This window comes from Apis dorsata, unplaced genomic scaffold, assembly GCF_000469605.1.
Source record: "Apis dorsata unplaced genomic scaffold, Apis dorsata 1.3 scaffold_263, whole genome shotgun sequence".
In the NCBI taxonomy this organism is placed as follows: Eukaryota; Metazoa; Arthropoda; class Insecta; order Hymenoptera; family Apidae; genus Apis; species Apis dorsata.
This window is the reverse complement of record NW_006263541.1, coordinates 203,170-228,878: the sequence shown is the minus strand read 5'-3', so window position 1 is coordinate 228,878 and position 25,709 is coordinate 203,170. Positions and strand designations below refer to the sequence as shown.

General features: G+C 28.8%; 6 protein-coding genes across 8 annotated transcripts in view; 5 read left to right on the top strand and 1 right to left on the bottom strand.

The window, feature by feature from the left end:
* The window catches only part of LOC102677387 (potassium voltage-gated channel subfamily H member 8), a 10,480-nt gene extending 3,355 nt beyond the window's left edge, over nucleotides 1-7,125 (top strand). Inside the window, exons 6-15 of the mRNA XM_031510799.1 lie at nucleotides 698-882; nucleotides 3,253-3,324; nucleotides 3,463-3,655; nucleotides 3,916-4,115; nucleotides 4,267-4,516; nucleotides 4,602-4,864; nucleotides 4,975-5,126; nucleotides 5,196-5,364; nucleotides 5,455-5,827; nucleotides 5,908-7,125. Of these exons, the coding sequence (XP_031366659.1) occupies nucleotides 698-882; nucleotides 3,253-3,324; nucleotides 3,463-3,655; nucleotides 3,916-4,115; nucleotides 4,267-4,516; nucleotides 4,602-4,864; nucleotides 4,975-5,126; nucleotides 5,196-5,364; nucleotides 5,455-5,827; nucleotides 5,908-6,131 (2,081 nt within the window). The 3' untranslated portion in view covers nucleotides 6,132-7,125. The remainder of the gene's footprint in view (nucleotides 1-697; nucleotides 883-3,252; nucleotides 3,325-3,462; nucleotides 3,656-3,915; nucleotides 4,116-4,266; nucleotides 4,517-4,601; nucleotides 4,865-4,974; nucleotides 5,127-5,195; nucleotides 5,365-5,454; nucleotides 5,828-5,907) is intronic.
* Nucleotides 7,126-11,220: 4,095 nt separating this feature from the next.
* Nucleotides 11,221-14,024, top strand: LOC102675101 (mitochondrial 2-oxoglutarate/malate carrier protein). The gene is made up of 6 exons (XM_006616413.2): nucleotides 11,221-11,563; nucleotides 11,832-12,047; nucleotides 12,134-12,264; nucleotides 12,330-12,500; nucleotides 12,579-12,678; nucleotides 12,755-14,024. The coding sequence occupies exons 1-6, from the start codon at nucleotides 11,505-11,507 to the stop codon at nucleotides 12,954-12,956; spliced, it is 879 nt and encodes a 292-aa protein (XP_006616476.1). The 5' UTR covers nucleotides 11,221-11,504; the 3' UTR covers nucleotides 12,957-14,024.
* Nucleotides 14,018-19,297, top strand: LOC102675320 (DNA repair protein REV1). 3 transcript variants are annotated; one of them, XM_006616415.2, is made up of 7 exons: nucleotides 14,127-14,167; nucleotides 14,277-14,322; nucleotides 14,390-15,815; nucleotides 15,893-16,334; nucleotides 17,394-18,546; nucleotides 18,786-18,928; nucleotides 19,094-19,297. In XM_006616415.2, the coding sequence occupies exons 1-7, from the start codon at nucleotides 14,136-14,138 to the stop codon at nucleotides 19,245-19,247; spliced, it is 3,396 nt and encodes a 1,131-aa protein (XP_006616478.2). In that variant the 5' UTR covers nucleotides 14,127-14,135; the 3' UTR covers nucleotides 19,248-19,297. The 3 variants fall into 3 exon arrangements, with proteins under 3 accessions (XP_031366663.1, XP_006616478.2, XP_006616479.2); XM_006616416.2 differs by having other exon boundaries at nucleotides 18,786-18,970; nucleotides 19,094-19,234; XM_031510803.1 differs by having other exon boundaries at nucleotides 14,018-14,322; nucleotides 19,094-19,290.
* LOC102675554 (GMP synthase [glutamine-hydrolyzing]) lies at nucleotides 19,028-23,500 on the bottom strand. The gene is made up of 9 exons (XM_006616417.2): nucleotides 23,288-23,500; nucleotides 22,222-22,490; nucleotides 21,923-22,135; nucleotides 21,548-21,845; nucleotides 20,876-21,353; nucleotides 20,543-20,784; nucleotides 20,303-20,473; nucleotides 19,777-20,208; nucleotides 19,028-19,698 (listed from the first exon to the last, which is right to left on the bottom strand). Exons 2-9 carry the CDS (start codon nucleotides 22,440-22,442, stop codon nucleotides 19,597-19,599), a joined length of 2,157 nt encoding a protein of 718 aa, XP_006616480.1. The 5' UTR covers nucleotides 22,443-22,490; nucleotides 23,288-23,500; the 3' UTR covers nucleotides 19,028-19,596.
* Nucleotides 23,501-24,018: 518 nt separating this feature from the next.
* On the top strand, nucleotides 24,019-24,794 carry LOC102677254 (cytochrome b5 domain-containing protein 1). The gene is made up of 2 exons (XM_031510798.1): nucleotides 24,019-24,505; nucleotides 24,576-24,794. The coding sequence occupies exons 1-2, from the start codon at nucleotides 24,026-24,028 to the stop codon at nucleotides 24,792-24,794; spliced, it is 699 nt and encodes a 232-aa protein (XP_031366658.1). The 5' UTR covers nucleotides 24,019-24,025.
* A 188-nt stretch (nucleotides 24,795-24,982) lies between these two features.
* Nucleotides 24,983-25,709, top strand: part of LOC102674966 (probable malate dehydrogenase, mitochondrial) — a 2,222-nt gene continuing 1,495 nt past the window's right edge. Inside the window, exons 1-2 of the mRNA XM_006616412.2 lie at nucleotides 24,983-25,203; nucleotides 25,280-25,572. Coding sequence (XP_006616475.1) covers nucleotides 25,032-25,203; nucleotides 25,280-25,572 — 465 coding nt within the window. The 5' untranslated portion in view covers nucleotides 24,983-25,031. The remainder of the gene's footprint in view (nucleotides 25,204-25,279; nucleotides 25,573-25,709) is intronic.

The following is a 25,709-nucleotide window of genomic DNA, read 5'->3' as shown; positions in this document are numbered from 1 at the left end:
TAAAAAATTTTCTTTATCCTCGGTTTATTCGTTCTAAAAAAAAAAAAAAAAAAAAAAAGAATCGATAAGAATAATTTAATTTAATTTAATTTAAATATAAACATTATATAGCCGTGCATATCTGGAATAAAGTCTTAGTGTTCTTTAAGTAACGTGACAATCGCTCTACAAACACACTGAATTGATTCAATACCTGAATTGAATATCGAGTAACAAGATGTTCGAAGGGCTCTTCATGGGTGTTCAACGAGATCCTATCTCTCTCTCTTTCTCTCTTCGAGAACAGAAAATTGTAATTTCGTTTACCGTATCAAAAGTGTCTTCACACCTTTTTTTTTTTATTTCGCCTTTTTTTAAATTTATTTCTCCCTTCAGAAAAATTTTATATTGAAACTATTCTGCTCGTCGTAAAAATGCTGTAAACGATGCTGTGCGAATTTTGAGATGGTTTGTTAACGAGATTAAAAACCAGTTCATCGCTATAAACTTTTTAACGCGTTGCATTTCCATGACGAGGAAGGAGAAAGAAAGGAAGAAATCGAAGAAAGTGTATATTACTTCGTCTCTTTCGACGAAAATACAAAAGTTTTCAACTTGATTTTCAACTCGCGTGGGGCATTAATTTAATAATTTGAAAAGCACGCGTGTATCGATTACGAAATATCGGAAGAAAACGATCGAATCATCTTTCCCCCAGATATCGTTCTGAACTTTAGGACGACCTATGTGAGCAGAAAGGGTGAAGTGGTCAGCAACAGCAAAAGCATCGCTGTCAACTATCTAAAGGGATGGTTTTTTGTCGATCTTGTCGCCGCCTTGCCCTTTGATTTTCTCTACGCGTCCGACGTTTACAGCGGCGAGGTGAGTAATTTAATTATCGCATAACACCACTTAACACGCTTAATTATTCGCGAAAAGGCACGATTCTTTGATCTTCACGAGTCTTTTTTTTTCAACTTTTTCAAGATCCTCATATTCTTGAGAACAATTTACTCGACGATCTTTCTTCGTTATTAACAAAAACAAAACCTTCGATAATGATTCGAAATAAAATTAAATTTAGACTGACGCCGAACAAAAATTTATCCAATTTCAAATCATATAGTTTATGTATTGGTTTAACGAAAATTGTTTTTATCTAACAAAGACGAAGCAAGACGCTATTCAAAACACTGTTCACTGATTTTGACAACAAGAGATTAGAAGAAGTCGATTACTTTTTTCATCCAAGTTATTTACATATTGTTTCTAACCTCCAAACCGTCGCACATTGTTATACGATATATACGCAGAATCTTGCTACTCGTTCGAAACAATTTCACCAATCCAGCTTTCAAATCCAATGAAACGTCGATGCGCCAACGAGAAAGGTAATGAAAACGAGATATGAAAGAGAGATTAAAAGAAGGCGGTTACTTTTTATCCAAGTTATTTACATATTGTTTCTAACCTCCAAACCGTCGCACTTTTGTAGACGATATATACGCAGAATCTGGTGCTGCTCGTTCGAAACTATTTCACCAATCCAGCTTTCAAAGCCAATGAAACGTCGATGCGCCAACGAGAAAGGTAATGAAAACGAGATATGAAAGAGAGATTAAAAGAAGGCGGTTACTTTTTATCCAAGTTATTTACATATTGTTTCTAACCTCCAAACCGTCGCACTTTTGTAGACGATATATACGCAGAATCTGGTGCTGCTCGTTCGAAACTATTTCACCAATCCAGCTTTCAAAGCCAATGAAACGTCGATGCGCCAACGAGAAAGGTAATGAAAACGAGATATGAAAGAGAGATTAAAAGAAGGCGGTTACTTTTTATCCAAGTTATTTACATATTGTTTCTAACCTCCAAACCGTCGCACTTTTGTAGACGATATATACGCAGAATCTGGTGCTGCTCGTTCGAAACTATTTCACCAATCCAGCTTTCAAAGCCAATGAAACGTCGATGCGCCAACGAGAAAGGTAATGAAAACGAGATATGAAAGAGAGATTAAAAGAAGGCGGTTACTTTTTATCCAAGTTATTTACATATTGTTTCTAACCTCCAAACCGTCGCACTTTTGTAGACGATATATACGCAGAATCTGGTGCTGCTCGTTCGAAACTATTTCACCAATCCAGCTTTCAAAGCCAATGAAACGTCGATGCGCCAACGAGAAAGGTAATGAAAACGAGATATGAAAGAGAGATTAAAAGAAGGCGGTTACTTTTTATCCAAGTTATTTACATATTGTTTCTAACCTCCAAACCGTCGCACTTTTGTAGACGATATATACGCAGAATCTGGTGCTGCTCGTTCGAAACTATTTCACCAATCCAGCTTTCAAAGCCAATGAAACGTCGATGCGCCAACGAGAAAGGTAATGAAAACGAGATATGAAAGAGAGATTAAAAGAAGGCGGTTACTTTTTATCCAAGTTATTTACATATTGTTTCTAACCTCCAAACCGTCGCACTTTTGTAGACGATATATACGCAGAATCTGGTGCTGCTCGTTCGAAACTATTTCACCAATCCAGCTTTCAAAGCCAATGAAACGTCGATGCGCCAACGAGAAAGGTAATGAAAACGAGATATGAAAGAGAGATTAAAAGAAGGCGGTTACTTTTTATCCAAGTTATTTACATATTGTTTCTAACCTCCAAACCGTCGCACTTTTGTAGACGATATATACGCAGAATCTGGTGCTGCTCGTTCGAAACTATTTCACCAATCCAGCTTTCAAAGCCAATGAAACGTCGATGCGCCAACGAGAAAGGTAATGAAAACGAGATATGAAAGAGAGATTAAAAGAAGGCGGTTACTTTTTATCCAAGTTATTTACATATTGTGCCTAACCTCTAAATCGTCGCACATTGCGTCATAACTTCGTATAGCATACCTTATACGAAGTTATACGGCTCTAAATAGAGCCTCTAAAGAAACGCCTGGTAACCTATTTCGTACCTCTATAACGTTTAAATATACGTATCCCTCGTTTCACAGAGAGACTTGTTTTTTTTTGAGAAGCGGCTCCGTATTAATTAAGCGTTATATATTCATGTGCCAACATTTCTCTTCCAATCGGAGAAAACACAACTCGCGTCCATTTAATCGCGGTTTAATCTGTTTAATCTTTTCGTTTCGCGTGAATGAACGAATCAACCGATTTAAAAACCGGAGATACAACGCGGATCACACCTAACCACCCCCGATTAAATCAGCTGCCTCGCAGATGACCTCTTAATACTTCCCTATCTCTCTATAGAGCTTCGATCTGTTATCCACAGATTTAAGGGGGCGCGATCTAGCGACGGTCGACATAATTGACGAGACTCGGGTAAATTAAGAATTTTTTCGATTTTGCCACACTTATCGCGATATACTCGCGATAAAAATCTTCCTTTCGATCGTACGTGGTGTACGCGGGGATGGGGGTCGTGGTAGTGGGCATGCGACCGTCGCGATTTGACACGAGCACCCTTTTCCCGGTTGGATTCACACGTTGGCGGAAAACTTGAAGATTTCGGTGGAGCACGTAACCCACGCGGAAAGTTACATCACCGCGTTGTATTTCACGTGCAGTAGCCTGACACCGGTAGGATTTGGAAATGCTTCGGCCAATACATTCTCCGAGAAGTTCTTCTCAATTTGCACGATGCTCATTGGCGGTCAGTAAATAATCATCGATCAATAATGTGTCTATACCGTTATTCCGTAGTAAGGATTATCGATTTAATTAAAATCGATTGCCGCACGCTTGTCTTTTTTTTTTTCTTTCGATCACTAAAAAAAAAAAAAAAAGGAAAAAATTTGCATACACGTGAATTGAAGGGGCGAATTGATGTTAATTAATACGGAATAAATTTGAATGGAAATTTACACAAATATTGGAATTATTTCCACATTGTACATATCGTGTATGCTACAGCTCTGATGCATGCCGTGGTCTTTGGTAACGTGACTGCAATTATTCAAAGAATTTACTCTAGAAGATCTCTATACCAAACAAAATTGCGGGATCTCAAGGATTTTTTCGTATTGCATCAGATCCCCGAAGAACTGAAACAACGTATGCAAGACTATTTCCAAACTATGTGGTCCTTGAATCATGGTATCGATATACACGAGGTGAATATAAATTATATAATAATCCCGATTAATCATAATTACACTTACTTAATCACCGAGATTGTCCATCAAGATTGTTGCTCTTCTTCTTATCCGTATAATTTAATCATCCGTTTATCATTCCGTGATTGACGCCAGTCCACGTTTTCAGACCCTGAAACAATTTCCAGAGGAGCTGCGAGGAGATGTTTCGATGCACTTACATCGCGAGATATTAAATTTACCGATATTCGAGCCCGCTTCCCAGGGCTGTCTCAAATTACTATCTCTCCGAATTAAAAATAATTTTTGCGCCCCCGGCGAGTTTTTAGTTCACAAAGGGGATGCACTCTCTTACATATATTACTTGTGCAACGGTTCCATGGAGGTTGTGCAAAATAACATGGTCGTTGCGATCTTAGGTAAGGGTTTATTTTATATATATATATACGTTCCTTATTTTCGATGCTCGAAAAATGGAATCGCAAATTTGAATTTGGTTTGAAGGTAAAGGTGATCTGGTAGGCTGTGACATAAACGTCCACCTGCAGCACACGAGTAACGGTGGTGGGGCAGGTGGAGGAGGTGCCGCGGATGTCGTAGTCAAATCGAGTTGCGACGTTAAAGCGTTAACCTACTGCGATTTAAAATGCATAAATATGCATGGATTAGTCGAGGTGCTTCGTTTGTATCCCGAGTATCAACATCAGTTTGCAAATGATATACAACACGATCTCACTTACAATTTGCGGGAGGGATACGAAGCCGAGGTACAATAATCTTCAGTATATTCCTTCGATATCGGAGGGGATAGAGGAGGAGAGAGGTGGAAGACGGTCTCGATTCACGCGCAAAATTTCCAAAATTGTTTTAATTTTAGCAAGAATCGGATATGAATGGGCCGTCGTTAACGTTACCCTCCATTAGCGAAGACGATGAAAACGTGCCTGACGAAGGGGAGACGTCGCCCCTGTCACCGCCGAACAAATCACCTTTGCACACGTCTTCGAGCCCGAGACACGCCAAATTCAGGTAAATTTATCTATATCCCTTGTCGTCTGTCCCCCAATCTTGAAAAAAATCCTCAAATATCCGACGCAGGGACGAGTATCGAGAGGCAAGAAGGCCGGCAAGGGGAGTTTTAGTGAGAGGGAGGACGGCTCAAGTAATCGCTCAAGAATCGATGGAAGAACACATTCGAGGATCCGTGGAACGACTGGACACCCAATTTTCCACGTTGCATCAGGACGTAGCCACGTTGAGTTGCGAGGTAAAAAGAGATTATTTCATCTCTGGTGAAAATCAGAAAAAAAATTATTGACACTTGGTATTTCACAAAAAAATAAATAAATAAAAATAGGTGAGAAATGCCATACAAGCTCTACAAATATTAGCGTGTTCGCCTCAAAGTAATCCGAATTTACCAACCCCCGCGAGTCGTGGGAGTGGAGTTTTGGCGAGAAGCTCGTCCCATCCGCCGGATGCTATATGCTGGGATCCACCAAGGAGAATGTTAGACGCATCCACGCAAACCGACTGGCCCGTAGACTTGTTCGAATCCTGGGTTCGAGCGAATTCTCAAACAGTTCTAAGAATCCTCGAACTCGATCCGGATCTTCTTTTGAGGCAACCACACTCCCCGACACCGTCGCCATCTTCTCCCCCACCACCGCCGTACGAGCCCTTGTCACCTGTTGTTGGAACACCGCCACGATCGCTGTCCCCTGCCCAAGGTAACAGAACGAGCGATTAATACAATTGGATACAAATCGATATTTCGAATCTTCGATAAAATGTGAAAATGTGTTTTCAGGAAACGAAACGTTCGTTTTTGGCAATAATCGGGGGGAACAACAACAACAACAACACATTCCTCGCTCGTATAAACCGACAAACTCTACGTGGGATCCCGAGAATAAATTATTGCACAGATTTAGCGCCGGTGATGCTGACAATGCATCTCTATATCAGGCATTTAGCAATTTGCGCCGACTTCCTGAATCACGATCGCTAAAATTCGATCCGTTTGATAGCTGAACGTTTCCAGAAACATATCAGGGTTACAAGCCTTAGAAGAACGCAAACCGAAAGATAAAATACTATCGAGAAATACTTGTAGAAACAGAAGCAAAAGACAAAAAAAAAAAAAAAAGCATAAGATAGGGCAACGAGGAACCAAAACCACTCGTTTTTTAAGTGTTCAAGATACATTCATGTTTTATCACTTGTACTTCAATTCTATATAAAATCTTTCTACAAAATGTATATTTCACTTTTTACAGACACGAGATTTTTGAATTCAATCGATTAGTTAGGAACAAATCGGTCGAAATTCTCTTCATTGCATTGAAACGTATTTCTACGTATTGTCGAATGAAATTCTATCGATATAAACATTTTTTACGAAACGCGAAACATGTCCAAAAAGAAAAAGAAAAAAAAAACAAACGAAAATATGATATAAACTATATCCTTGCTCATTTTAAATATTAATATTTGTTTAGAGATTCGACACCTCGTCTGATCCGAATTTCTTAGAATGGAACACGTGTACAATCATAAATTTTAATCTAAAAAAGTAAATCGTATGCGAAGTGAATTGTTCATAGATTTTTCATAAATGTAATTTATTTTCGAAATCGAAAATAATTATAATATAATCGAAATCGAAGATACTTTATCTGAAAGATATTTTTTACTCGCCTCTTATATCGTGAATGTTTAAAATCCGGATAACGATGCAATTTGTATCGAATATATCTATCTCTTCCTCGGAAAACTTTTTGCTTATGTCATTCCATACGCATACGTGTTGCTGTGATTGATTAAATCTAGTTAGCGAAACTACATCGTTTATTTAAAAATGTATTCTTGCGGTAATTTTGCTGAAAAATAAATCGGCAAAATATATTATTTAGGAGCATTCGTACTATTTTCAAATATAAAAAACAATAAATTCAACCTTTAAGGGAATTATTGCGAAGTCTTGTTTTCAAATCGAAAGACTTTAAAATTATCGGTGAAAAAAAAGTTTTAAACTTTAGCGTAGCAATAATGTGCACAACAAATTTTAATGTATCCGCCAACGTCCAAATTAGACGATAGTTATTGTAAAGTACGTAGCTATAACTCGAGCATCTATCACATTGAGAAACAATGGTTATTTCGAGACACATATTTCAAGATATGATACATTAAATGAATGGTATTAATTAATTAATTTAAAATTAATGTATTATATGAGACTACGCGCGGGATATATCCAATTGTAAGTATTTCTTGAACAAATTCAATGTAAATAGTGTATCACTATTATGAATACGTATGTGATAAGGCACGGCTTTGGCCATGCACGACAATTGTATTCGTTCATCTTTTGTTGCCATTTGTGAAATGATAAAAAAAAGTTATTTATATATCTGTGACGTTAAATATTTATGATTCGATATATAAAATTTTATTTCAAATGAGCAATTCAATATGATTAATCGTTTGAATTACATTTTCATTTCTTCAACACACAATATTAATATTTTTTTTAAATAATCATTCGGATTTATTTTTCATATTTGTAAAAAGAATATTTGTATTTATTATGATATCACAATTTCACAAATGTCAATGAAAACAGCTGTTTTATAAATATTTCATATATTTTGTTATACTGTTTCTATGCTCCTCACTTTATAATTCAAGCTAAACATATTGTAATATTATCTAATCTATTTCACGTATTCTACTACTTTTTACACTTCAAAAAACTACGAGAAACATTTGTCATTTTAACAAACAAAAATGTCAGTAAGCACAAAATATAATTATTTCTAATATATGCGTAATTTTAAGAGAGTTACGTGAGATTGAAGAACACGAAGAAAAAAATGTTCAAAATTGTGTGTGATTACAATTCGATATCATATAATTTGACTATTAGATTCAAAATGAAAAAGAAAAACAAAATCATTGTTTGTAAAATTAGATATGATACAATATAAAGTTATGTATATGTGCATACATGTATGCGTACAAGTATAGACGTATGCATGTACCTACCTTTATCTTGGTATAAACTTGACTAAATAAGTTAATGCCAAAATACAAAAAAATATCATATAAAAAATATTATCGAAAACTTAGCTAAACCTAATTAAATTTTTTATCGTAAATTTTTAACCAAACTAGTACTTAGAAAACTTTAAATCAACGGCCTTAAAATAAAAATTTATTTTTCTCACTATTTCTTGCATAGGAGGAGGATAACAATCTAGAGATCCGATTTTTACGTAATTAATGCCTATACTTACGAACTAGATATCAAATTACAAAACACCTTAAAATCGCATTCCGATTCAATCGAGTAAATATATATCGATCGAACAAAATATTTTACAACATTTTTACATCTAAATAGATTTTCTTAACGATATTAAATATCGAATTATGTTACATTACTTGCAAATAGAAATATTATACAAACACAATACGAAAAAAGATAGAATTCTAAAAGTAACAGGTTATGTTTAAAATTATATTATTCTCAGTTAATGAAATTTTGAAATACCAATGTTAGCAAATAGTTTAAAAAAATGTCTCTATCAAAAAAAAAAAATTAAAATGCGCCTACCGTATATAAAAACTTTTTATTAATTATCTACCGAAAAAACTATTATTTTAATGTGCATATTATTCTTTTTAATATATAGAAAAACGAATAGCAAAAAGAATCAACCTATTGAAATCTTTCAGGTGTTTGTAAATATTGTTATCTGCTTACTGTACTGTGCATCGTACAATTGGTATCCTTTGTTCATTCGTCTCATTATAAACGAAAAGAAATAAAAATACTTACAGAAATGCTTGATTTAATCTTCTTTCATTATATATAATTATATATTAGAAATAAAAATTTATTAACATTATTATATTTCTTATATATTATTTTAAAATATTTTAAAATTTTATTTTTCTAAAAACAATTCTATATGTGTGGATATATTATAAAATATTTTTAATAATAAATTCCATTTTTTCTATGAAAACGAATGTAATCATGTCACTTACGAACGAATAATTAAATGAATTCATTTATTTTCTTCTACAGTATATTTTAATACAAAGTTATTTTCAAATATTAAAGAAATAAATAATATATCGAAAAATTATACTTAAAAGAAAAATTAGCTATATTAGTAAAGATTTCGATCGTAAATCATATATACGCATTATTCATAATATTTGTACTATCTTCCGAATTTTCAATTTTACGTACAATTTTCCGAATTTTCAATTTTAATATTATGTTATTATATATAATATATGTTATTATATATAATATTATGTTATTATTTTAAAAAAGTAAACTAACATTATATATATATTTTATAGAAGTACGTCAAATAAATTGTTGTTTAAACATAAAAACCGTTAAAAAAGTAATGTAACAATCAAACGACTTCGCATGCGCAACAAAGATCGTGACATATTCTATTTTTTGATTAAAATATCAATATTTTTTTTCTTTCGACTATTTTGCAAACATATATATGAATATTATATAATTATATTAACTTACTTGTTTACGAAAAGAAACTTTTTCCCATAAATTTTTGTTAATTCTATTGCAGCAGCTCATCGTTCGTTCTTTCCAGTCACACACACACAAATCGTACATCAGAATCTGTGTTGGTAAGAAACGAAAGAATACGTTAATTTAGAGCGGGCTATTAACTTAGTTAATCAAATTCATAAATTATTTTATAAAAGTTATAAAAAATTTAATAAATGTAAATATGATTTTAAAAATATATAATATTTTTAATTTAATTTTTTATACCTCATTTTTTAAAAAACTTTATTTTTATATATTTCAAAAAATTCATATTCATTTATTAGTATGTTATTGTTACAAGGAAAAAATAAATTTTAGATTTTTCAAATGATGAAAAATATTTTTTATTTTTTTCTAAAAAAATTTTTTTTTTTTTTAAGTTTTTCTACGAGTTTCTTTATTATATTTATATATTTTTGTTCGATTTTTCGAATGTCGAACGTAGTATTCATATAATCTGTCTTCAGTTTCTATCGGTTCATGGATACTTCGCGCTTCTTACGTCTTTGAATTTATAATAATTTATCTAGAATATAATAGAATGTTGATAAGTAGTGTTAAAATGTGAAATAAGTGTACAACGTAAATAAAAAAATTAATGTGATAAGTCTTTTAAACTATTAAATACATTATTAATAAAAACTAAATGAATATTATTCTATTTTAATTATTACGTATATATATTAAAATTTAGCGTGAATATTTGATTAATTTCTTAATTCATTTGATATAATTTTTTATTTTTTATTATTAAATATAATTTATAATTTTTTTTAAATAATAGATTCTCATAGATAAAATTAATAATTTATTGAAATATTTTTTATGAGATATTTGAAATCATAACATAAATTTAAACAATTATTAATATTAATATTAATAATTATAATCATCATATTTTTCATAGACACTATCTTCAATAAAAAATTCGACGAATGGTAAGTTTTGTATTTTTATTCTTTTATTCTTTTTTTATATAAAAAATTTTATGTGCGATTCATTTAATAGTAAATTTGAATCTAGGCGTTCATTATATATAATGAAATATTTGATTTTCATAATTTTTTATACAATTTTTTTAGTTATTTAACGAATATTATTATTTTAACCTAAACAAATTTAAAATTATTATTTTATATATTTTTTTATAATTATATATTTTTTAAAAAACAAAATATTTTAAACTATCTTTATTAAACTTTTGCTTATATATATATAAATTTTTCTAATTATATATTTCTATTTTTTTATTTTTGCTTTTTCTTGCCTTGATATGTATATTAATACATTATTGCTGTTGATAATGATAGTCGATATTCAAGATTTGATTTTCTTAATATTAAATTTCAAATTTCAAAATAATAAAATTGAATTTTAATTTTCATGTAAAAAGATTCTATCTTATCGGTATTATACAGTATTATTCGATCATTATCTGTACTAGTATTTTAACATAGTGATGGTTGAATTCGTTGTTCTTTATTAAGTGTAGTTTTATACTACAAGATGTCGCTAAAATGCAAAAGTTTTATAATTTAGTATCGGTAAACGAAGGATGGAATTTCACAAGAATTTTAATAATCTTCCACTTAGCTTATTTTAGAGTTCTATCTAATCTATATTGAGTTGGTGCTCGTTTTTTTCATTTTAAACATACTGTGTTTTTCTCGTTACAAGTATTTTTTCTCGTTACAAGTATTTTCTCTCGTTATCGTATTTCTTCTCACAATTCACTTTAAACCATTCCTAATTCAAAAATTATCATTCTATTATCAATATAAGTGTTATACTAAATTATTAAAATGAGCAACCAAAAAACAGTATCAACTTCAATAAATTTCCTTTTTGGGGGAACTGCAGGGTTTGTTATTTTTATCATTTTACAAATAATATTTTAAAAAATAATATATAAATATTAAAAAATAAATAAAAGAATTAAATATTTACTTTTGAATTCAAATATTGCATTTTTATAAAATATTTATATTAAATAATATTTTGTGATATTGGAATTTATTTAAAATTTTACAAAATATATATATAAAATTAGTTTTTTGCATTTTTCAATATAAACATAATTCTATAGTTAGATTAGAAAGTTTATCAAGGAATTGATTATTTTATTCTAGAATGGCTGCAACATGTGTTGTTCAACCATTAGATTTAATAAAAAATCGAATGCAATTAAGTGGAATTAAAATATCAACAATAAATATAATATCCTCAATTTTAAAAAATGAGGGTATTTTAGCTTTTTATTCAGGCTTATCTGCTGGTTTATTACGTCAGGCTTCATATACGACTACAAGACTTGGTACATTTGAATGGTTGTCTGAATTAATATCGTGAGTACATATCTGTTAAACTCATATCAATTTAAAAAAAAATAACATGTATATGTATAGAATTATTTGGTATTCCTCTTGTTCAGAAAAGACAGACAACCAAATTTTCTTATGAAACTACTAATAGGTAGTTCTGCTGGTTGTGTAGGAGCATTTGTTGGTACTCCCGCTGAAGTTGCCTTAATTAGAATGACTGCTGATGGTAGATTACCTCTTGGTATGCCAAATGTTAGTTGAATATTCAATAAAGATTCTAAAATTCTGAGGAATATTTATTTCTAGCTGAAAGACGTAATTATAAAAATGCATTTAATGCATTAGTTCGAATAGCCAAAGAAGAAGGCTTTTTAGCATTATGGAGAGGTACTGTTCCAACAATGGGAAGAGCTATGGTTGTAAATGCAGCTCAATTGGCATCATATTCTCAATCTAAAGAAACTTTACTTAATACTGGTTTGTAAAGATATAAATAAGTAAAGATCAAGTGAATAACATTAGTATAATATTTTTTTTTTATATCTATTTGATTAGGATATTTTGAGGATAATATTCTATTACATTTTACAAGTTCTATGATATCAGGTTTAGTTACAACTATTGCTTCTATGCCAGTTGATATTGCTAAAACAAGGTAAATTTTAAAAAAATTAAATTAGTGAAACAATTATGGAAATGGTTTCACACTTTGCATTATTAATAATTTGCAGGATTCAAAATATGAAAATTGTGGATGGTAAACCAGAATTTAAGGGTGCAATAGATGTCATAATACAAGTATGTCGAAATGAAGGAGTTTTTTCATTGTGGAAAGGTTTTTTTCCTTATTATGCTCGTTTAGGTCCACATACTGTTTTGACTTTTATTTTCTTAGAACAAATTCGTAATTTTTACAAAACATATTCTGTATAACAATTTAATTTAACACACACACACATGCAATATGCAGTGAAAGAATATTTTCAAAATATATCAAAATATATATAGTCAATTTGATCAAATAATAATATAACTAGATCGTAAAATTAGTTGAGAAGAAAACTATGCAAATATTATTTATACAAGTATTTCAACGATAAAACAGCAACAATTTTTGATAAAGATAAATTCGAAAGATAAAATGATATCGATTTTGATACAATAATTTATGACCTCGCTGTATTTTATTAATTATATATCTTATTTTATATTTTATATACATTTAGCTTCATATCTAACCTTTTCAAAGTATATGCTCATAAAAGAATATTCATCTTTTCAATATAATTTCTATCTATATACTGATATTTGTTGGACACTATAAATTTCACACATAAACGCACAATATTTTTTTAATTTTTCTTAAATATTGGATGATTCAGAAAGTTACGTAACCTTCGAAATAAATGACTAAAAATTTTGATTGTAATATGTTATATCTATATATGTATGTTGTGTGTGTAACAACTCATACATATAATTTACATCGAGCAAGCTTTTTGTTACTACACAAAAACACTACATTCTACAAACATTCTCCATAGAAAAAGAATCGTTTGATACGATTTTTATTTTATATTTATTATTATTATAAAAAATATATTTACTTTATAATATTTATATATATATATACAAATTTGTTATGTTTACGAAATTATGAATAATATTTACAATAAATATTATTTTATGAAATTTATAAATCTAAATGAAATACTGAAATGTATAAATAATTAGTAACAACTAAATATATATAGTTACTATCAATTTCATATATATGTGTATATATATATTTATATAATATATACTATTTGAATTGTATAAATAATTGTTGAATAAATGAAAAAATTTTGTGTATGTTATTCTTTGGTTGAAAAAATTATTGAAGAATTTAGTCGAGAGGAGCCATTTGAATCGGATGTAATATGAACGATTAATAAACTCAATTGTAATATGAAGTGAAGTATTATCGTGTTACATTTATCATATTAGTGTATATCATTGGAAAAAAATTAATATAAATAATCTTTATCGAATATCAATACATATTTACATATTAAATTACATTCAAAATGTTCAACAAGATATTTTATAAATGTTCAACAAGGTTATTTTATGAAAATGCATTCTTTTTATTATATAAAAAAGTATGCACATAAATATATGTTAACTAATATGATAATTATATGAAAGTTAGCATATTAGGGAAGTTTTTATATTTATTTTATTTAATTTAATTTTTTTTATAATGTCAAGAAAAAAAAAACGTGAAACTTGTGGGGAAAATGGATTTGAAGATTGGGTATGTGAAAAATATATTCAAAATTTTATTAGAAAAGTTAAATATTAGTATAATAAAATATTTTTAGGGTGGCTATATGGCTGCTAAAGAAGCAAAATTAGAAGAACAATTTAAAAATGAAGCAGACAAAGAAATTAAAACATCTAATATATTTAAAGGAATTGCAATTTTTGTAAATGGTTATACTAATCCAACTGCAGATGAACTTCGTCATTTAATGATGGTACATGGGGGTATATATCATCATTATATGAGGCCAAAAGCAACAACTCATATTATTGCATCTAATTTACCATACTCAAAAATAATATTATATAGAAAAAGTCAAAATCCAATTCCTATATGTAAACCTGAATGGATTATAGATAGTATAAAAGCTAGTAGAATTCTTAATTTTCAAAATTATTTGCTTTATTCTCATTGTACAAATGTACAACCTCAATTGAAATATATAATACAAAATAAAAGAAATGAAACTGATGTTATTTTTGAAACACATAATGATATGCAAAAAAATAATGAAGTAAGTACTCTGAAAAATGATAATATAATTGAAACAACTAAACATACTTCTATAAAAGAAAATATCTCAATATTACCAATCAATTCAAAAGATGCTAATTCTACAAAAAATCCAGAATTTATAAAGGAATTTTATAATCATTCACGATTACATCATATCTCAACAATGGGAACTACATTCAAAGAATATGTTAATGAATTAAGAGATAAAAATAATGGAGAATTTCCTGGATTTATAAAGTTAAAAAAATTAAAAGATAAAAAATTAAACAGACTACTATTTGATTCTCAATTAAGCATTAATAATGAATTAATTGATTTACAAGAAGAAAATAAGATAGAAATTAATCAAGATTGTATCATTATGCATATAGATATGGATTGCTTTTTTGTTTCAGTTGGTCTTAGGGATAAACCAGAATTAAAAGGCTTACCTGTTGCAGTAACTCATGCAAAAGGCAATAAAAATTCTGTAAATATTAATAAACAAACTTTAGATGATAATAAAAATAGAGATGAAGAACAGTGTTCATTATCAGAGATAGCATCTTGTTCTTATGAAGCAAGAAAAGCTGGTGTAAAAAATGGCATGTTTTTAGGAGAGGCATTAAAAATTTGTCCTGATTTAAGAACAATACCATATAATTTTGAAGGCTATACAAAAGTTTCTTATATATTATATGATACTGTAGCATCATATACATTAGACATTGAAGCAGTTAGTTGTGATGAAATGTATGCAGATTGCACAAAAATATTAGAAGAATCTGGTTTAACACCAATGGAATTTGCAACTATAATTAGACAGGAAATAAAAGAAAAAACTGGTTGTCCTGTTTCAACAGGATTTGGAAGAAACAAATTATTAGCAAGATTAGCAACAAGAAAAGCAAAGCCAAATGGTCAATTTTATATACAACAAGAACACATTAATAATTGCATTAGCTCTTTTAATGTACAAGACTTGCCAGGTAGAGTATTTAGGCTGGATTAATGATAATGTTAAGTTCATTTTAAAATTATTTATAATAATTATTATTTAAACTAGGAGTTGGATGGACAACAACACATAAATTAAACAATATTAATATACGAACATGTGCAGAATTACAAAAAATTCCCTTGATAACACTACAAAAGGAATTTGGCAAAAAAATGAGTGAAATTTTATATAATATGTGTCGTGGTATAGATAATTCGAAACTTAATTTAGAACATATTAGAAAATCTGTTTCTGCAGAAGTAAATTATGGAATAAGATTCGAGAATAACGACGATGCGATAGAATTTTTAAAAAAATTATCACATGAAGTATATAATCGATTGAAAAAAGCTAACGCAAAAGGTAGATGCATTACATTAAAAGTTTTAATTAGAGCAAAAGAAGCACCTAAAGAAACTGAAAAATTTATGGGACACGGATTGTGTGATTATGTAACAAAATCAAAAAATTTTATCGCTCCAATTAATGATGTTGATATTATAACAAAGTAAGTTACAGAATTATTGTAATATATAATTGTACAAAGTCATTCATTTAAATTGAAACGCGCGCGAGAGCAAGCGAGAAATAGAAATAACAGTACGTGTACACTACATACCATCATTCATGTCATACATCCGCCATCTATGAGCAACTGCTGGAATTGTAAAATTATAAGATAAGCAAAAGTACAAGAATGATTTGGGTTGTTGGCCGGAGAAGTTTAAATTTGTCATAAATCAAAAAAAAGATGATCGCCATTCTTTATACAATAGAAAGAAATGAGGATGCATCGCTGTATTTTTACTGTCGATTTTATCTTTCTGCTTATAAAAAATCGATTTTATTTTTCCTGTTCATGAAACTTCAATACAAGCAAACGCTCTTGTGTACCTAAAATATAATTATAATATAATTATTCGCATTTTTATAATTATAACATTTTCTATTTCGTTCGATATTTTTTATTTTTAATACATTAAATATTCTAAATTGTAATTTAAAACTTGTTAACGACGAATTGATTACTATTATCTGACTTCAGATTGGTCTGTTATAAATAAATCGAAATGAGAAACAAAAAAAAAAGCAAATGAGATACGATAAGACATTTTACGATACGATAAGAATTAATATTTAGATGAATATAATATTTAATTTTAAAAGTAGAAATTAATTTAAATATAATCATATTTGATATTATTTATATATATATCTATAAAGATCAATTTCTTAAAAGATCAATAAAAAATTTATAAAGATTTTAACAATTCAAATAAAATAATTTTATAACAATAAAAAAAATATATAAAAACTTTATTTTCAACTTGTTTTGGCGATTTATTAATAATTGTTTCTCGATATAGATTATAAAACGATTATTCTAGATTATAAAGCGATTAGAAGTAATGAAAATGGTTCGTTTAAAGAAGATTATTTAAAAAATTATAGTAATTAATGTATATGTCATAATATATTCTCATTTGCTCTCATGCATGTATTTTGATTTAATGAATTAATAGAATAAATTGTTCATTTTTTAATAAACTTTTTATAATAACTTCAGGGAAGTTATTATACTTTGGAATCAAATGCAAAAAATACCAGAAGATGCAAGAGGTATCGGCATACAAATATCTAGACTAGAAATATTAAAAAATAAATCTCGCAATACAACTTTAACAAATTTCATTAAAAATAAACAAAATAGTACAATTCATCGATCTATTGAAACAAATACAAGCAATAATATTCAGCCTTTAATAAATTCAAATACTATTGCGTCTGTTTCTAGAACTACTAATAACAGAGACAAATTATGCATTCCATTTGATATGAGTGATTCAATTCCGATGGAAATACAAAATGAAATTTTAGACATTGACAAAAATAAGAAACAAACAGAAAATGAAAAAGATCAAACTGTTAATATAGAAACTACATATAAAAATGAATCAAAAAGTGTACAAACGCATCATGAAAATTTTTTTAAACAAATAAAATCTGGTATTTCAAGACCAACAAAGATAGAAATGCCACCTATTCAAGAAATTGATATGTCTGTTCTAATAGAATTACCTGAAGATATACGAAATGAAATTCTTAATGAATATGCTAAAAAAAGTGAAGGTAAAATGGATATTAATATAAATAAAAATAACAATTCATCGAGTAGTAAACCAATTTCTTCAGAAACTAAATATGATGAACAAAATATTTCATATTCACAAGTAGATCCAGAGTTTTTAGCAGCATTATCGGAAGATCTAAGGCGCGATGTTCAATCATATTGCATTGCTAAAAAAGCAGAAAAGTGTTTGAAACTGAAAAAAAATGAAACAAATATTAATGGATTTACAAATGAAAATATAAAACATAATAAAAAAATAGAAAATAATTCGAAAAATAAAAATGGTGGTAAAAATGGCAAAACAATTTCTAAAAATAAAAAGAAGAATGTGCAAACATTCAAAACAATAAAAAACAATAAAAATGAATTTAAAAATGTATCAGATAATAAAACTAATGTTGGTATTACAAAATTTACAACAGCGTGTATAGAAAAAACTGAATCTGTTAATGATCAAATTACTACAGATGAAGCTGAGATTATTCTTTCTCATAATCGTACTATCTTAGAAGATAACGATAATACAAATCAACATCAAAACATTTTAATCGAAGTTGTAAAGCGTTTACTTAATTTACCTCTGAAACAGGTAGCATTAATTTCTAAGTACTGTTAACTGTCTTTATAAATCATTATTTTTTATCAATATATTTTGTTCGAGAACTTAGAAAATATTAGAGTGATAATATATTTTAATTAATATAGTATTTTAATTAAATTAGTTTTTATGAAAAGTTCAGATAGCATGCTGAATAATTTTTCGGGTCATATTATCATTTACAAATAAATTTTGTGGAACTAATAAATATATAAAATATATGATTGCAGGTAAAATTACAAATACAAATGTGGATCACTAATTCTAAAATCGTGAATGAAATTGATTTTTTGTCAATTACGACATTTCTTAGCATGCTTCCGGAAAAGAAACGAATCGAAGATTTACATGTATTATTAAAAACCATGCATAGGTAATCTATAATGCCAAATTCATACATACACCCTTGTAAAAGGTGAATAGCGAGTAATATAACACAGAGGATTTAGGGAATAGATATCAGTTTACTCAGTTATGATTGATAAATAAAAATGATATTAAAGATAATACATTAACTTATTTATGTTCGTATCTTTAGATGTATGACAAAAACTGGAAATTGCATTTGGCATGGGACATATAGGAAAATAGTAAAATACGTTCAACATTATATGCAAATTGAATATAACAGCAACCTCATGGTACCACCAATCAAATGCAACCTTTTGCAGTGTAACAGTGATGTAATGTAATTTTTCGGAATTTAATAAATTAATATTTTTACAATGAGGTTAATAAGAAACCTATTTACAAGCAAACATGATACTTACCTTCAATTTCATTGAAAACAGTATCAGTATTCTTTAGGTAACATATTAATTTACAATGGAGAACATACTTTTTTTTCTGAAAGAACTATGCTCAAAGGTTTCATATAAATCGGTAAGAAGTCATAAACCTCGAATTCGTACGTATTTTTATGATATATATATATGTATGTATATATATATATATTTTTTTTTAAATATATTTTTTTACTTTGTTGTTTACGCGCTGGGAAGGTGAAAAAATAGAAAGGGGTGAGTCAGAGATGAGCGTTTACTACTCCCATTCGGTAGTTCCTGGCGGTTTAGATGTTAAGTCGTATAAAACACGCGAGATACCGGGTATTGAAGATATTTCGGTTACCAATTTCTTCACCACCTATAAATAAAAAAGTATAAATTTTTTATAATAATTAAATATTAATTATATCAATTTTTTATATTATTTTAAACTTACGTGGAGTGGTAACTCCTTTCCAGGAATAGCTGGAGTACCAGTCATAAAATCATTAGTAACGAATGGCCTAAGAACAACTGAACGTTGACATGAGGGTATTCGAGAAGCAGCATCACGATCGAAATGTATGGGAATTAAAACTACTGGCATTTGACTGATCGCTCCCATACAGCCACTAGTAGCTAATACTAGATTTGCTACATGATCTGCCTGTCGAAGCGTAGCTATCACATTCGATGTAAGATGAGTCGGTGTGATATCCGTTACAGGATGATGTAATTGAGGTCCAAAAATGAAGCACACACGATTTACATTGTGACACACTCGTGGAATTAATTTTGCGAGGAACAAGAGATCCTTCCATTCTATTCCCTCGGATAAATTTTCTTCGCTAGATAATCCTACTACATAACTATAACTTCTTCGATCTCCCTATATCATTCAGAAAATATTTTAATCGATATATCAATATAGTTTTATTAAATTATAAGATTATTCGTAATTAATAAATATTCTGCATAAATACCTGCACTCCTACACTGCGTATAGGCAAAAGTGTTGCCGAAATATGTCGGTAACTGGAAAGCTGTCGCAAATACTGGCGTTCAGATTCACTAGTTGCACCTTCTACACGATTTAACAATCCGTGTTTCTTTTGAAGCATTTGTTCATATTCAGCCATTATTTTAACTATCACCTTAAATTGAATACAAATTTGTTATTTCGGAAGAGATTTTCTTTTTATCGATATTATAAACAAAAATACCTGGGTTTCTGAAAAATCTTTATCCATATAAGGTTCATCTGCACATAAAATGCGTACAGCAAGTCCAGGACCAGGAAATGGATGACGAGCTACTAACGATGCTGGTAATCCAAGATCACATCCTAATTGTCGTACTTCATCTTTATGGAAATCTTTTAAAGGTTCTACTACATGACCTTGTGCTCTTAATGCTCTAACAAGTTCACTATCATTGTGATGCGTTTTTATCGCATCCGCTTTACCTGATAAAAATATTTATATTATATGTAAATATAATTTATTATTTCTAACAGATATGAAAAAACATATATGCATTTACAACTATAAATTTACCACTAGCTAATGCACTCGCACTTTCTATAAGATCAGGCCTGAGAGTGCCTTGTCCAAGAAACACTTCTTCTGGTTTCAAACCCATCTCTGCCATTGCTTCATTAGCTACTCTCACAAAAACATCTCCTATGATTTTTCGTTTTTCTTCTGGATTAGTTGTTGCACACAACATTTTAGTTAATCTAGTTCTTGGGCTAGTTGCTGTTCCATATATTCCTTTATTATTTATAGTATTTGCATTGGCTACTGGTGTGACATTATCCAAGGGAACAGATGTAGTTCCTTGCATAAAACAGCGTCCGGCATTAACGACTCTTAATCGAATTCCTAATTGCGCCAAGCTTTGTTCCACAAATTGCGTTTCTCCTTTTCGCATAAAGCCATTATTGATATGGAGAGCTATGACTTGTTCCTTATTTAAAGCTTTATGTAATAGTGCTGCACATACCGTAGAATCCACACCTCCGCTCACTAATAACTGTGATTGTTTTTTTCTATTTTAATTGACAATCACATGTTGTCATATCTTATACTATATTTTTTAAATATTTTAACCAAAATAAGTCATTATATTTTATATAATTATTATAAGTTTCAAAAATTTTACGAAATTTTTTAAACGGTACGGATTTCAATAATTACCTAAATATTAATTGTAAATCTTTTTCTTACCAAAACTTTTTTGTTGCCAACTGTATCTCTGATGAATTGAATACACTGAGCTTCCCGGCCACGAAGAGTATAATTACCGGTAAGACCAGCAATGCCAAACAAAAAATTGTGTAACATTGTTTTTCCATTAGGTGTAAGATCTACTTCTGGATGAAATTGTACTCCATACAAATTCATTTTATCACTTGCTATTCCTGCTATAAAGTTTGATGATCTGGCAGTAATATGAAAATTATCAGCTACCCTATCTATACTGTCTCCATGTGTTAACAGTACCATTTGTTCTTTTTCCAAGCCCCTAACAAATGATTTATTTTCTGAATACTTTATATTTAATGAGATATTAAATATATTACTATTTCTAGACTCACTTACTTAAATAATAAGCACTTGGAATCTATTTCAATTGGGAACTGACCATCTTCTCTACCCTCTTTACTTATCACTGTACCTCCAAATTCTTTATTCATCATTTGCATTCCATAACAAATACCTAGTACTGGAATTCCTATTCTGAAGATGTCTGCATCATATTTAGGTGCATCTTCTGCATAAACTGAACTTGGCCCTCCAGAAATTATAATAGCTCTAAAAATTTAAATTTAAAGTAATAATTACCAAGTAATAATTTACAAATATTCTGTATTTAATAAAAATAATTTATATGATCTTACTTATAACCCTTTTCTTGAAGGGTAAATGCAGATGTGTCCAAAGGCAGAATTTCACTATGCACATTTAATTCACGGATTTTACGATCTATCACTTTACCATATTGTGCCCCTGCATCCAAAATAGCCACTTTTTCATTAACACATGGTATGCCCAATGTTCCTTCATTAGCCCCATTATTTCTCTCTGCGCGAAACAATAATCCGTCCGCGCTTTTTTCCATCTCAAAATTTCTTGTATTGCTATTAGTATTGTGGTGATTTCAATAATCCTACAAGGATTTAATAAATTTGATGAAAAATGAAAGATATATAAACAAATGACAAAATAATATAAACTTATTCTTATATTCTTTTAGTTCCTAGATTTTATACTTTAGATATTACTCTAATTTATATAATTTGGTAAATAAAAAATTTTAAAAATTATTTTGTTTATTAAAATTAAAAAAAAACATTAAAATATAAAAATTGTATGAAATAATAAAAAGAAATAACTAAACAGAAAAAATATTTTTCATGTTATCATTCAGGTCATGAACTTATGAAAATGATTATAAATCATATATACTATTTCAATTTTATTATTTATTAATTATTGCATTATTTTATTAATAGCAGATGAAAATAAAAAAAAATCATTGCATTAATAAATATAAAGTTTAATACTAAATAAAGCTTTTGATATTTTCTTTTATCAAATAATAGAGTTACAAAATATAGTTATTTCGAATAATGTCTAATGATATTACTACGTGTAAATATAAGATGCTATTATAGTATGTCACAAAGTCACAACCCAGTATAAGTTCTGACAACTACTGTATACTATAGATATTTAATTTATATGAAAAATTTATTAAAAATATATATGTAAATATTTCATATCATTTAATGAACAATTTATATAATGTTTAGGAAAAATCCACTAAATATGATGTTTAGCAAAAAATAAATAACCGGCCGTAAATTTTAAGAGCACGTTTCTTAGAAACGAAAGTACTATAATAGCACACCTACTACATGAATCATCTTTTTAAACGTTAATAAAATCTATTCAAAGACTCACCAAATTATACGAGGCAGAGAATATTTCACGCGTAAATCACCAACTAACGTAAAATTAATTACAGCAAAACAGAATGTGCACTCTCTAGACGAGGCAGCCATTCAATCGCCTGCAATAGCCACAATGCAGTGACTGCCTTCAGCTTGAAAGTAACATAGAAAACCAACAATATAAAATGAAAGTTCCTAGCAAAATTCAATACTTGTTACATTAACTGATTAATTTTTACAAAATTATTATCTCATCTGTCGAATTGACATTATTGTTATATGTAATTTTTTATATTTTATAATTTAAAATTCTTTCTTTAACGACTGTTTCTTTAATTATCAATTTGACCAATAATTAGTTTAGGTTTTTTTACGAAATACGGAATAACATGAAGATAGCAAAATCTGGCATTTATTGAGCAGCATTTTTTGGACATATTTGAGGATTATGTTTATTGTTTCTTATATATATTTATATAACGAATATATATATAAAATATAACAGGTTAACAACTGTTATACATATGTTATTTAAATATATATATTAATCAAATATTTTTAATTATTATGCAATTATAAAAATTATATTAAAAAAAGATTAAAATAAAAAAATTATTTATTAATACGGATGATTTTTTTTGTGTTAAAAAATGTTTTGAATCATTTTAAGGTATCATACAGTATATTCAAATGAAAATCGTCGACGATAATTCTAGCAAAAGAAAACAAATATATCGAATTTTATAAAATGTCAACTGTAAGTCAAATTTCGGCTAAGAAAAAATATATTTCTAAAATTAATAAAGATATTTTATTTGTCAAGTATTTTCTACCTACAGAAGTTGCAGTACATAATACAGAGATTGATTGTTGGGTCTCATATCATGGTGAAGTATATGATCTAAGTGATCTTTGTAAAATTTGGGCTAACAAAAGAGAGATTAAACCAATACTAGCTTATGCTGGTAAGGATATAAGTCATTGGTTTGATCATGAAAAGAATGATATTAAACATTATGTGCATCCTATAACTGGAGTATTGGTACCATATTGTCCTCATGGTCCGATTCCGGATGTAATACCTTCTGTGGTACCTGCTAATGATTGGCGAGCATTAGACAAATGTCCTTGGTGGTTAGATGAAAAATATAAAATAGGAAAATTAACTAAAAAAGCACGTCCATGTAGGATTTTAAATGTTCTAATCGGAATACAAGTTGTTATAATGGTAGAATCTAAACATTATTAAAAATGAAAATAATCTATGATCGACATGTTAATGAACAAATTTTATAAAGGTCTGTGAAGAAGATTCTATTAGACGTATTCAAGAACGTGCTCTTATTTATAACTCAAATAGCATGTCTTATACGTGGAAATTCGAAGGAAAGGATTTAAATCTCGATTTAACTTTAACAGAAAATGGTATTCCAGATGAACAAGATCGTTTTGCCGCTTGCGGCCTTCCCGATGATTATTATGTCCCATGTCTTATGTGTTATTTCAATGATAAATAATTTTCTATCTGATAATATTAAAGTTAAGTAAAAAAAGGATAACAAAAATTTCACAAGAAAATTATGAAAGTAAAATATACGTAAATTGTTATTTTAAGAAAAGTTTCCTACGATATCATCACGTAAGACTTAAAAGCAATACAAAAGATGGCACCACGACCACTTTATTCGATATGAGTTAACCTTTTATTTAAACGAAAAAAAACTTTTAGGAAGTTTTTATAAAATTTTGCGACAATGTTTTCGTCTATAATAATTCGTACACAAAATTTAATTTCACGTATATTTTACGATAAATCTCGTTTTCTTTTAATTAAAAAAAATATTTTATCAATTAATAATACACAAATTAACGATTTCTCTTCAAAATCTATGAAAGTAGCTATTTTGGGTGCTCGTAGCAAGACAGGTAATTTATTTAGGTTATAAATATTCGCATAATTTTTTTATATTTTTATATATTGATCGCACACCATCATATATAGGAAATTGTCTTTCATTATTTTTAAAACAATCACCTTTGATCGATGAATTGGCAATTTTTGATAATAATTCATCTACTTACGGTCTTGCGTTGGATTTAAATTATATCGATACGAGATGTAAGGTTAGTACGTGTAATCATCCTGAAAAATGTCTCGAGGAAACGCTTCAAGGAGCGAAGATAGTAATGATCGTGACCGATAGAATATCCAATCCCGAATCAAACGAAGTTTTAAAATCTAATGCTATTATGTTATCAGATCTGTTACCGAATATTATTAAATTTGCACCTCAGGTAACGAATCAATCTGCTTAATAATTATATAGTTCTTTAGAAAACAAAAGTTTTTAAGTAGCTTTGGCTTTCTTTCTTTTACATCTTTATACCTATCATCGTGAAAATCAATGTGCCAATTATAAATTCGACGTGTT

Coding starts and splice junctions, on each gene's coding strand:
- LOC102675101 (XM_006616413.2), top strand. CDS start 11,505: ATGAGCAACCAAAAAACAGTATCAACTTCAATAAATTTCCTTTTTGGG. Junction 12,048..12,133: donor TGGTTGTCTGAATTAATATC/GTGAGTACATAT, acceptor CCTCTTGTTCAG/AAAAGACAGACAACCAAATT. Junction 12,265..12,329: donor TGATGGTAGATTACCTCTTG/GTATGCCAAATG, acceptor ATTTATTTCTAG/CTGAAAGACGTAATTATAAA.
- LOC102675320 (XM_006616415.2), top strand. CDS start 14,136: ATGAAAATGCATTCTTTTTATTATATAAAAAA. Junction 14,168..14,276: donor TCTTTTTATTATATAAAAAA/GTATGCACATAA, acceptor TATAATGTCAAG/AAAAAAAAAACGTGAAACTT. Junction 18,547..18,785: donor TTAATTTACCTCTGAAACAG/GTAGCATTAATT, acceptor ATATGATTGCAG/GTAAAATTACAAATACAAAT.
- LOC102677254 (XM_031510798.1), top strand. CDS start 24,026: ATGTCAACTGTAAGTCAAATTTCGGCTAAGAAAAAATATATTTCTAAA. Junction 24,506..24,575: donor GAATACAAGTTGTTATAATG/GTAGAATCTAAA, acceptor AATTTTATAAAG/GTCTGTGAAGAAGATTCTAT.
- LOC102675554 (XM_006616417.2), bottom strand. CDS start 22,442: ATGGAAAAAAGCGCGGACGGATTATTGTTTCGCGCAGAGAGAAATAAT. Junction 21,846..21,922: donor TCCAAGTGCTTATTATTTAA/GTAAGTGAGTCT, acceptor ATCATTTGTTAG/GGGCTTGGAAAAAGAACAAA. Junction 21,354..21,547: donor TTGGCAACAAAAAAGTTTTG/GTAAGAAAAAGA, acceptor AAACAATCACAG/TTATTAGTGAGCGGAGGTGT.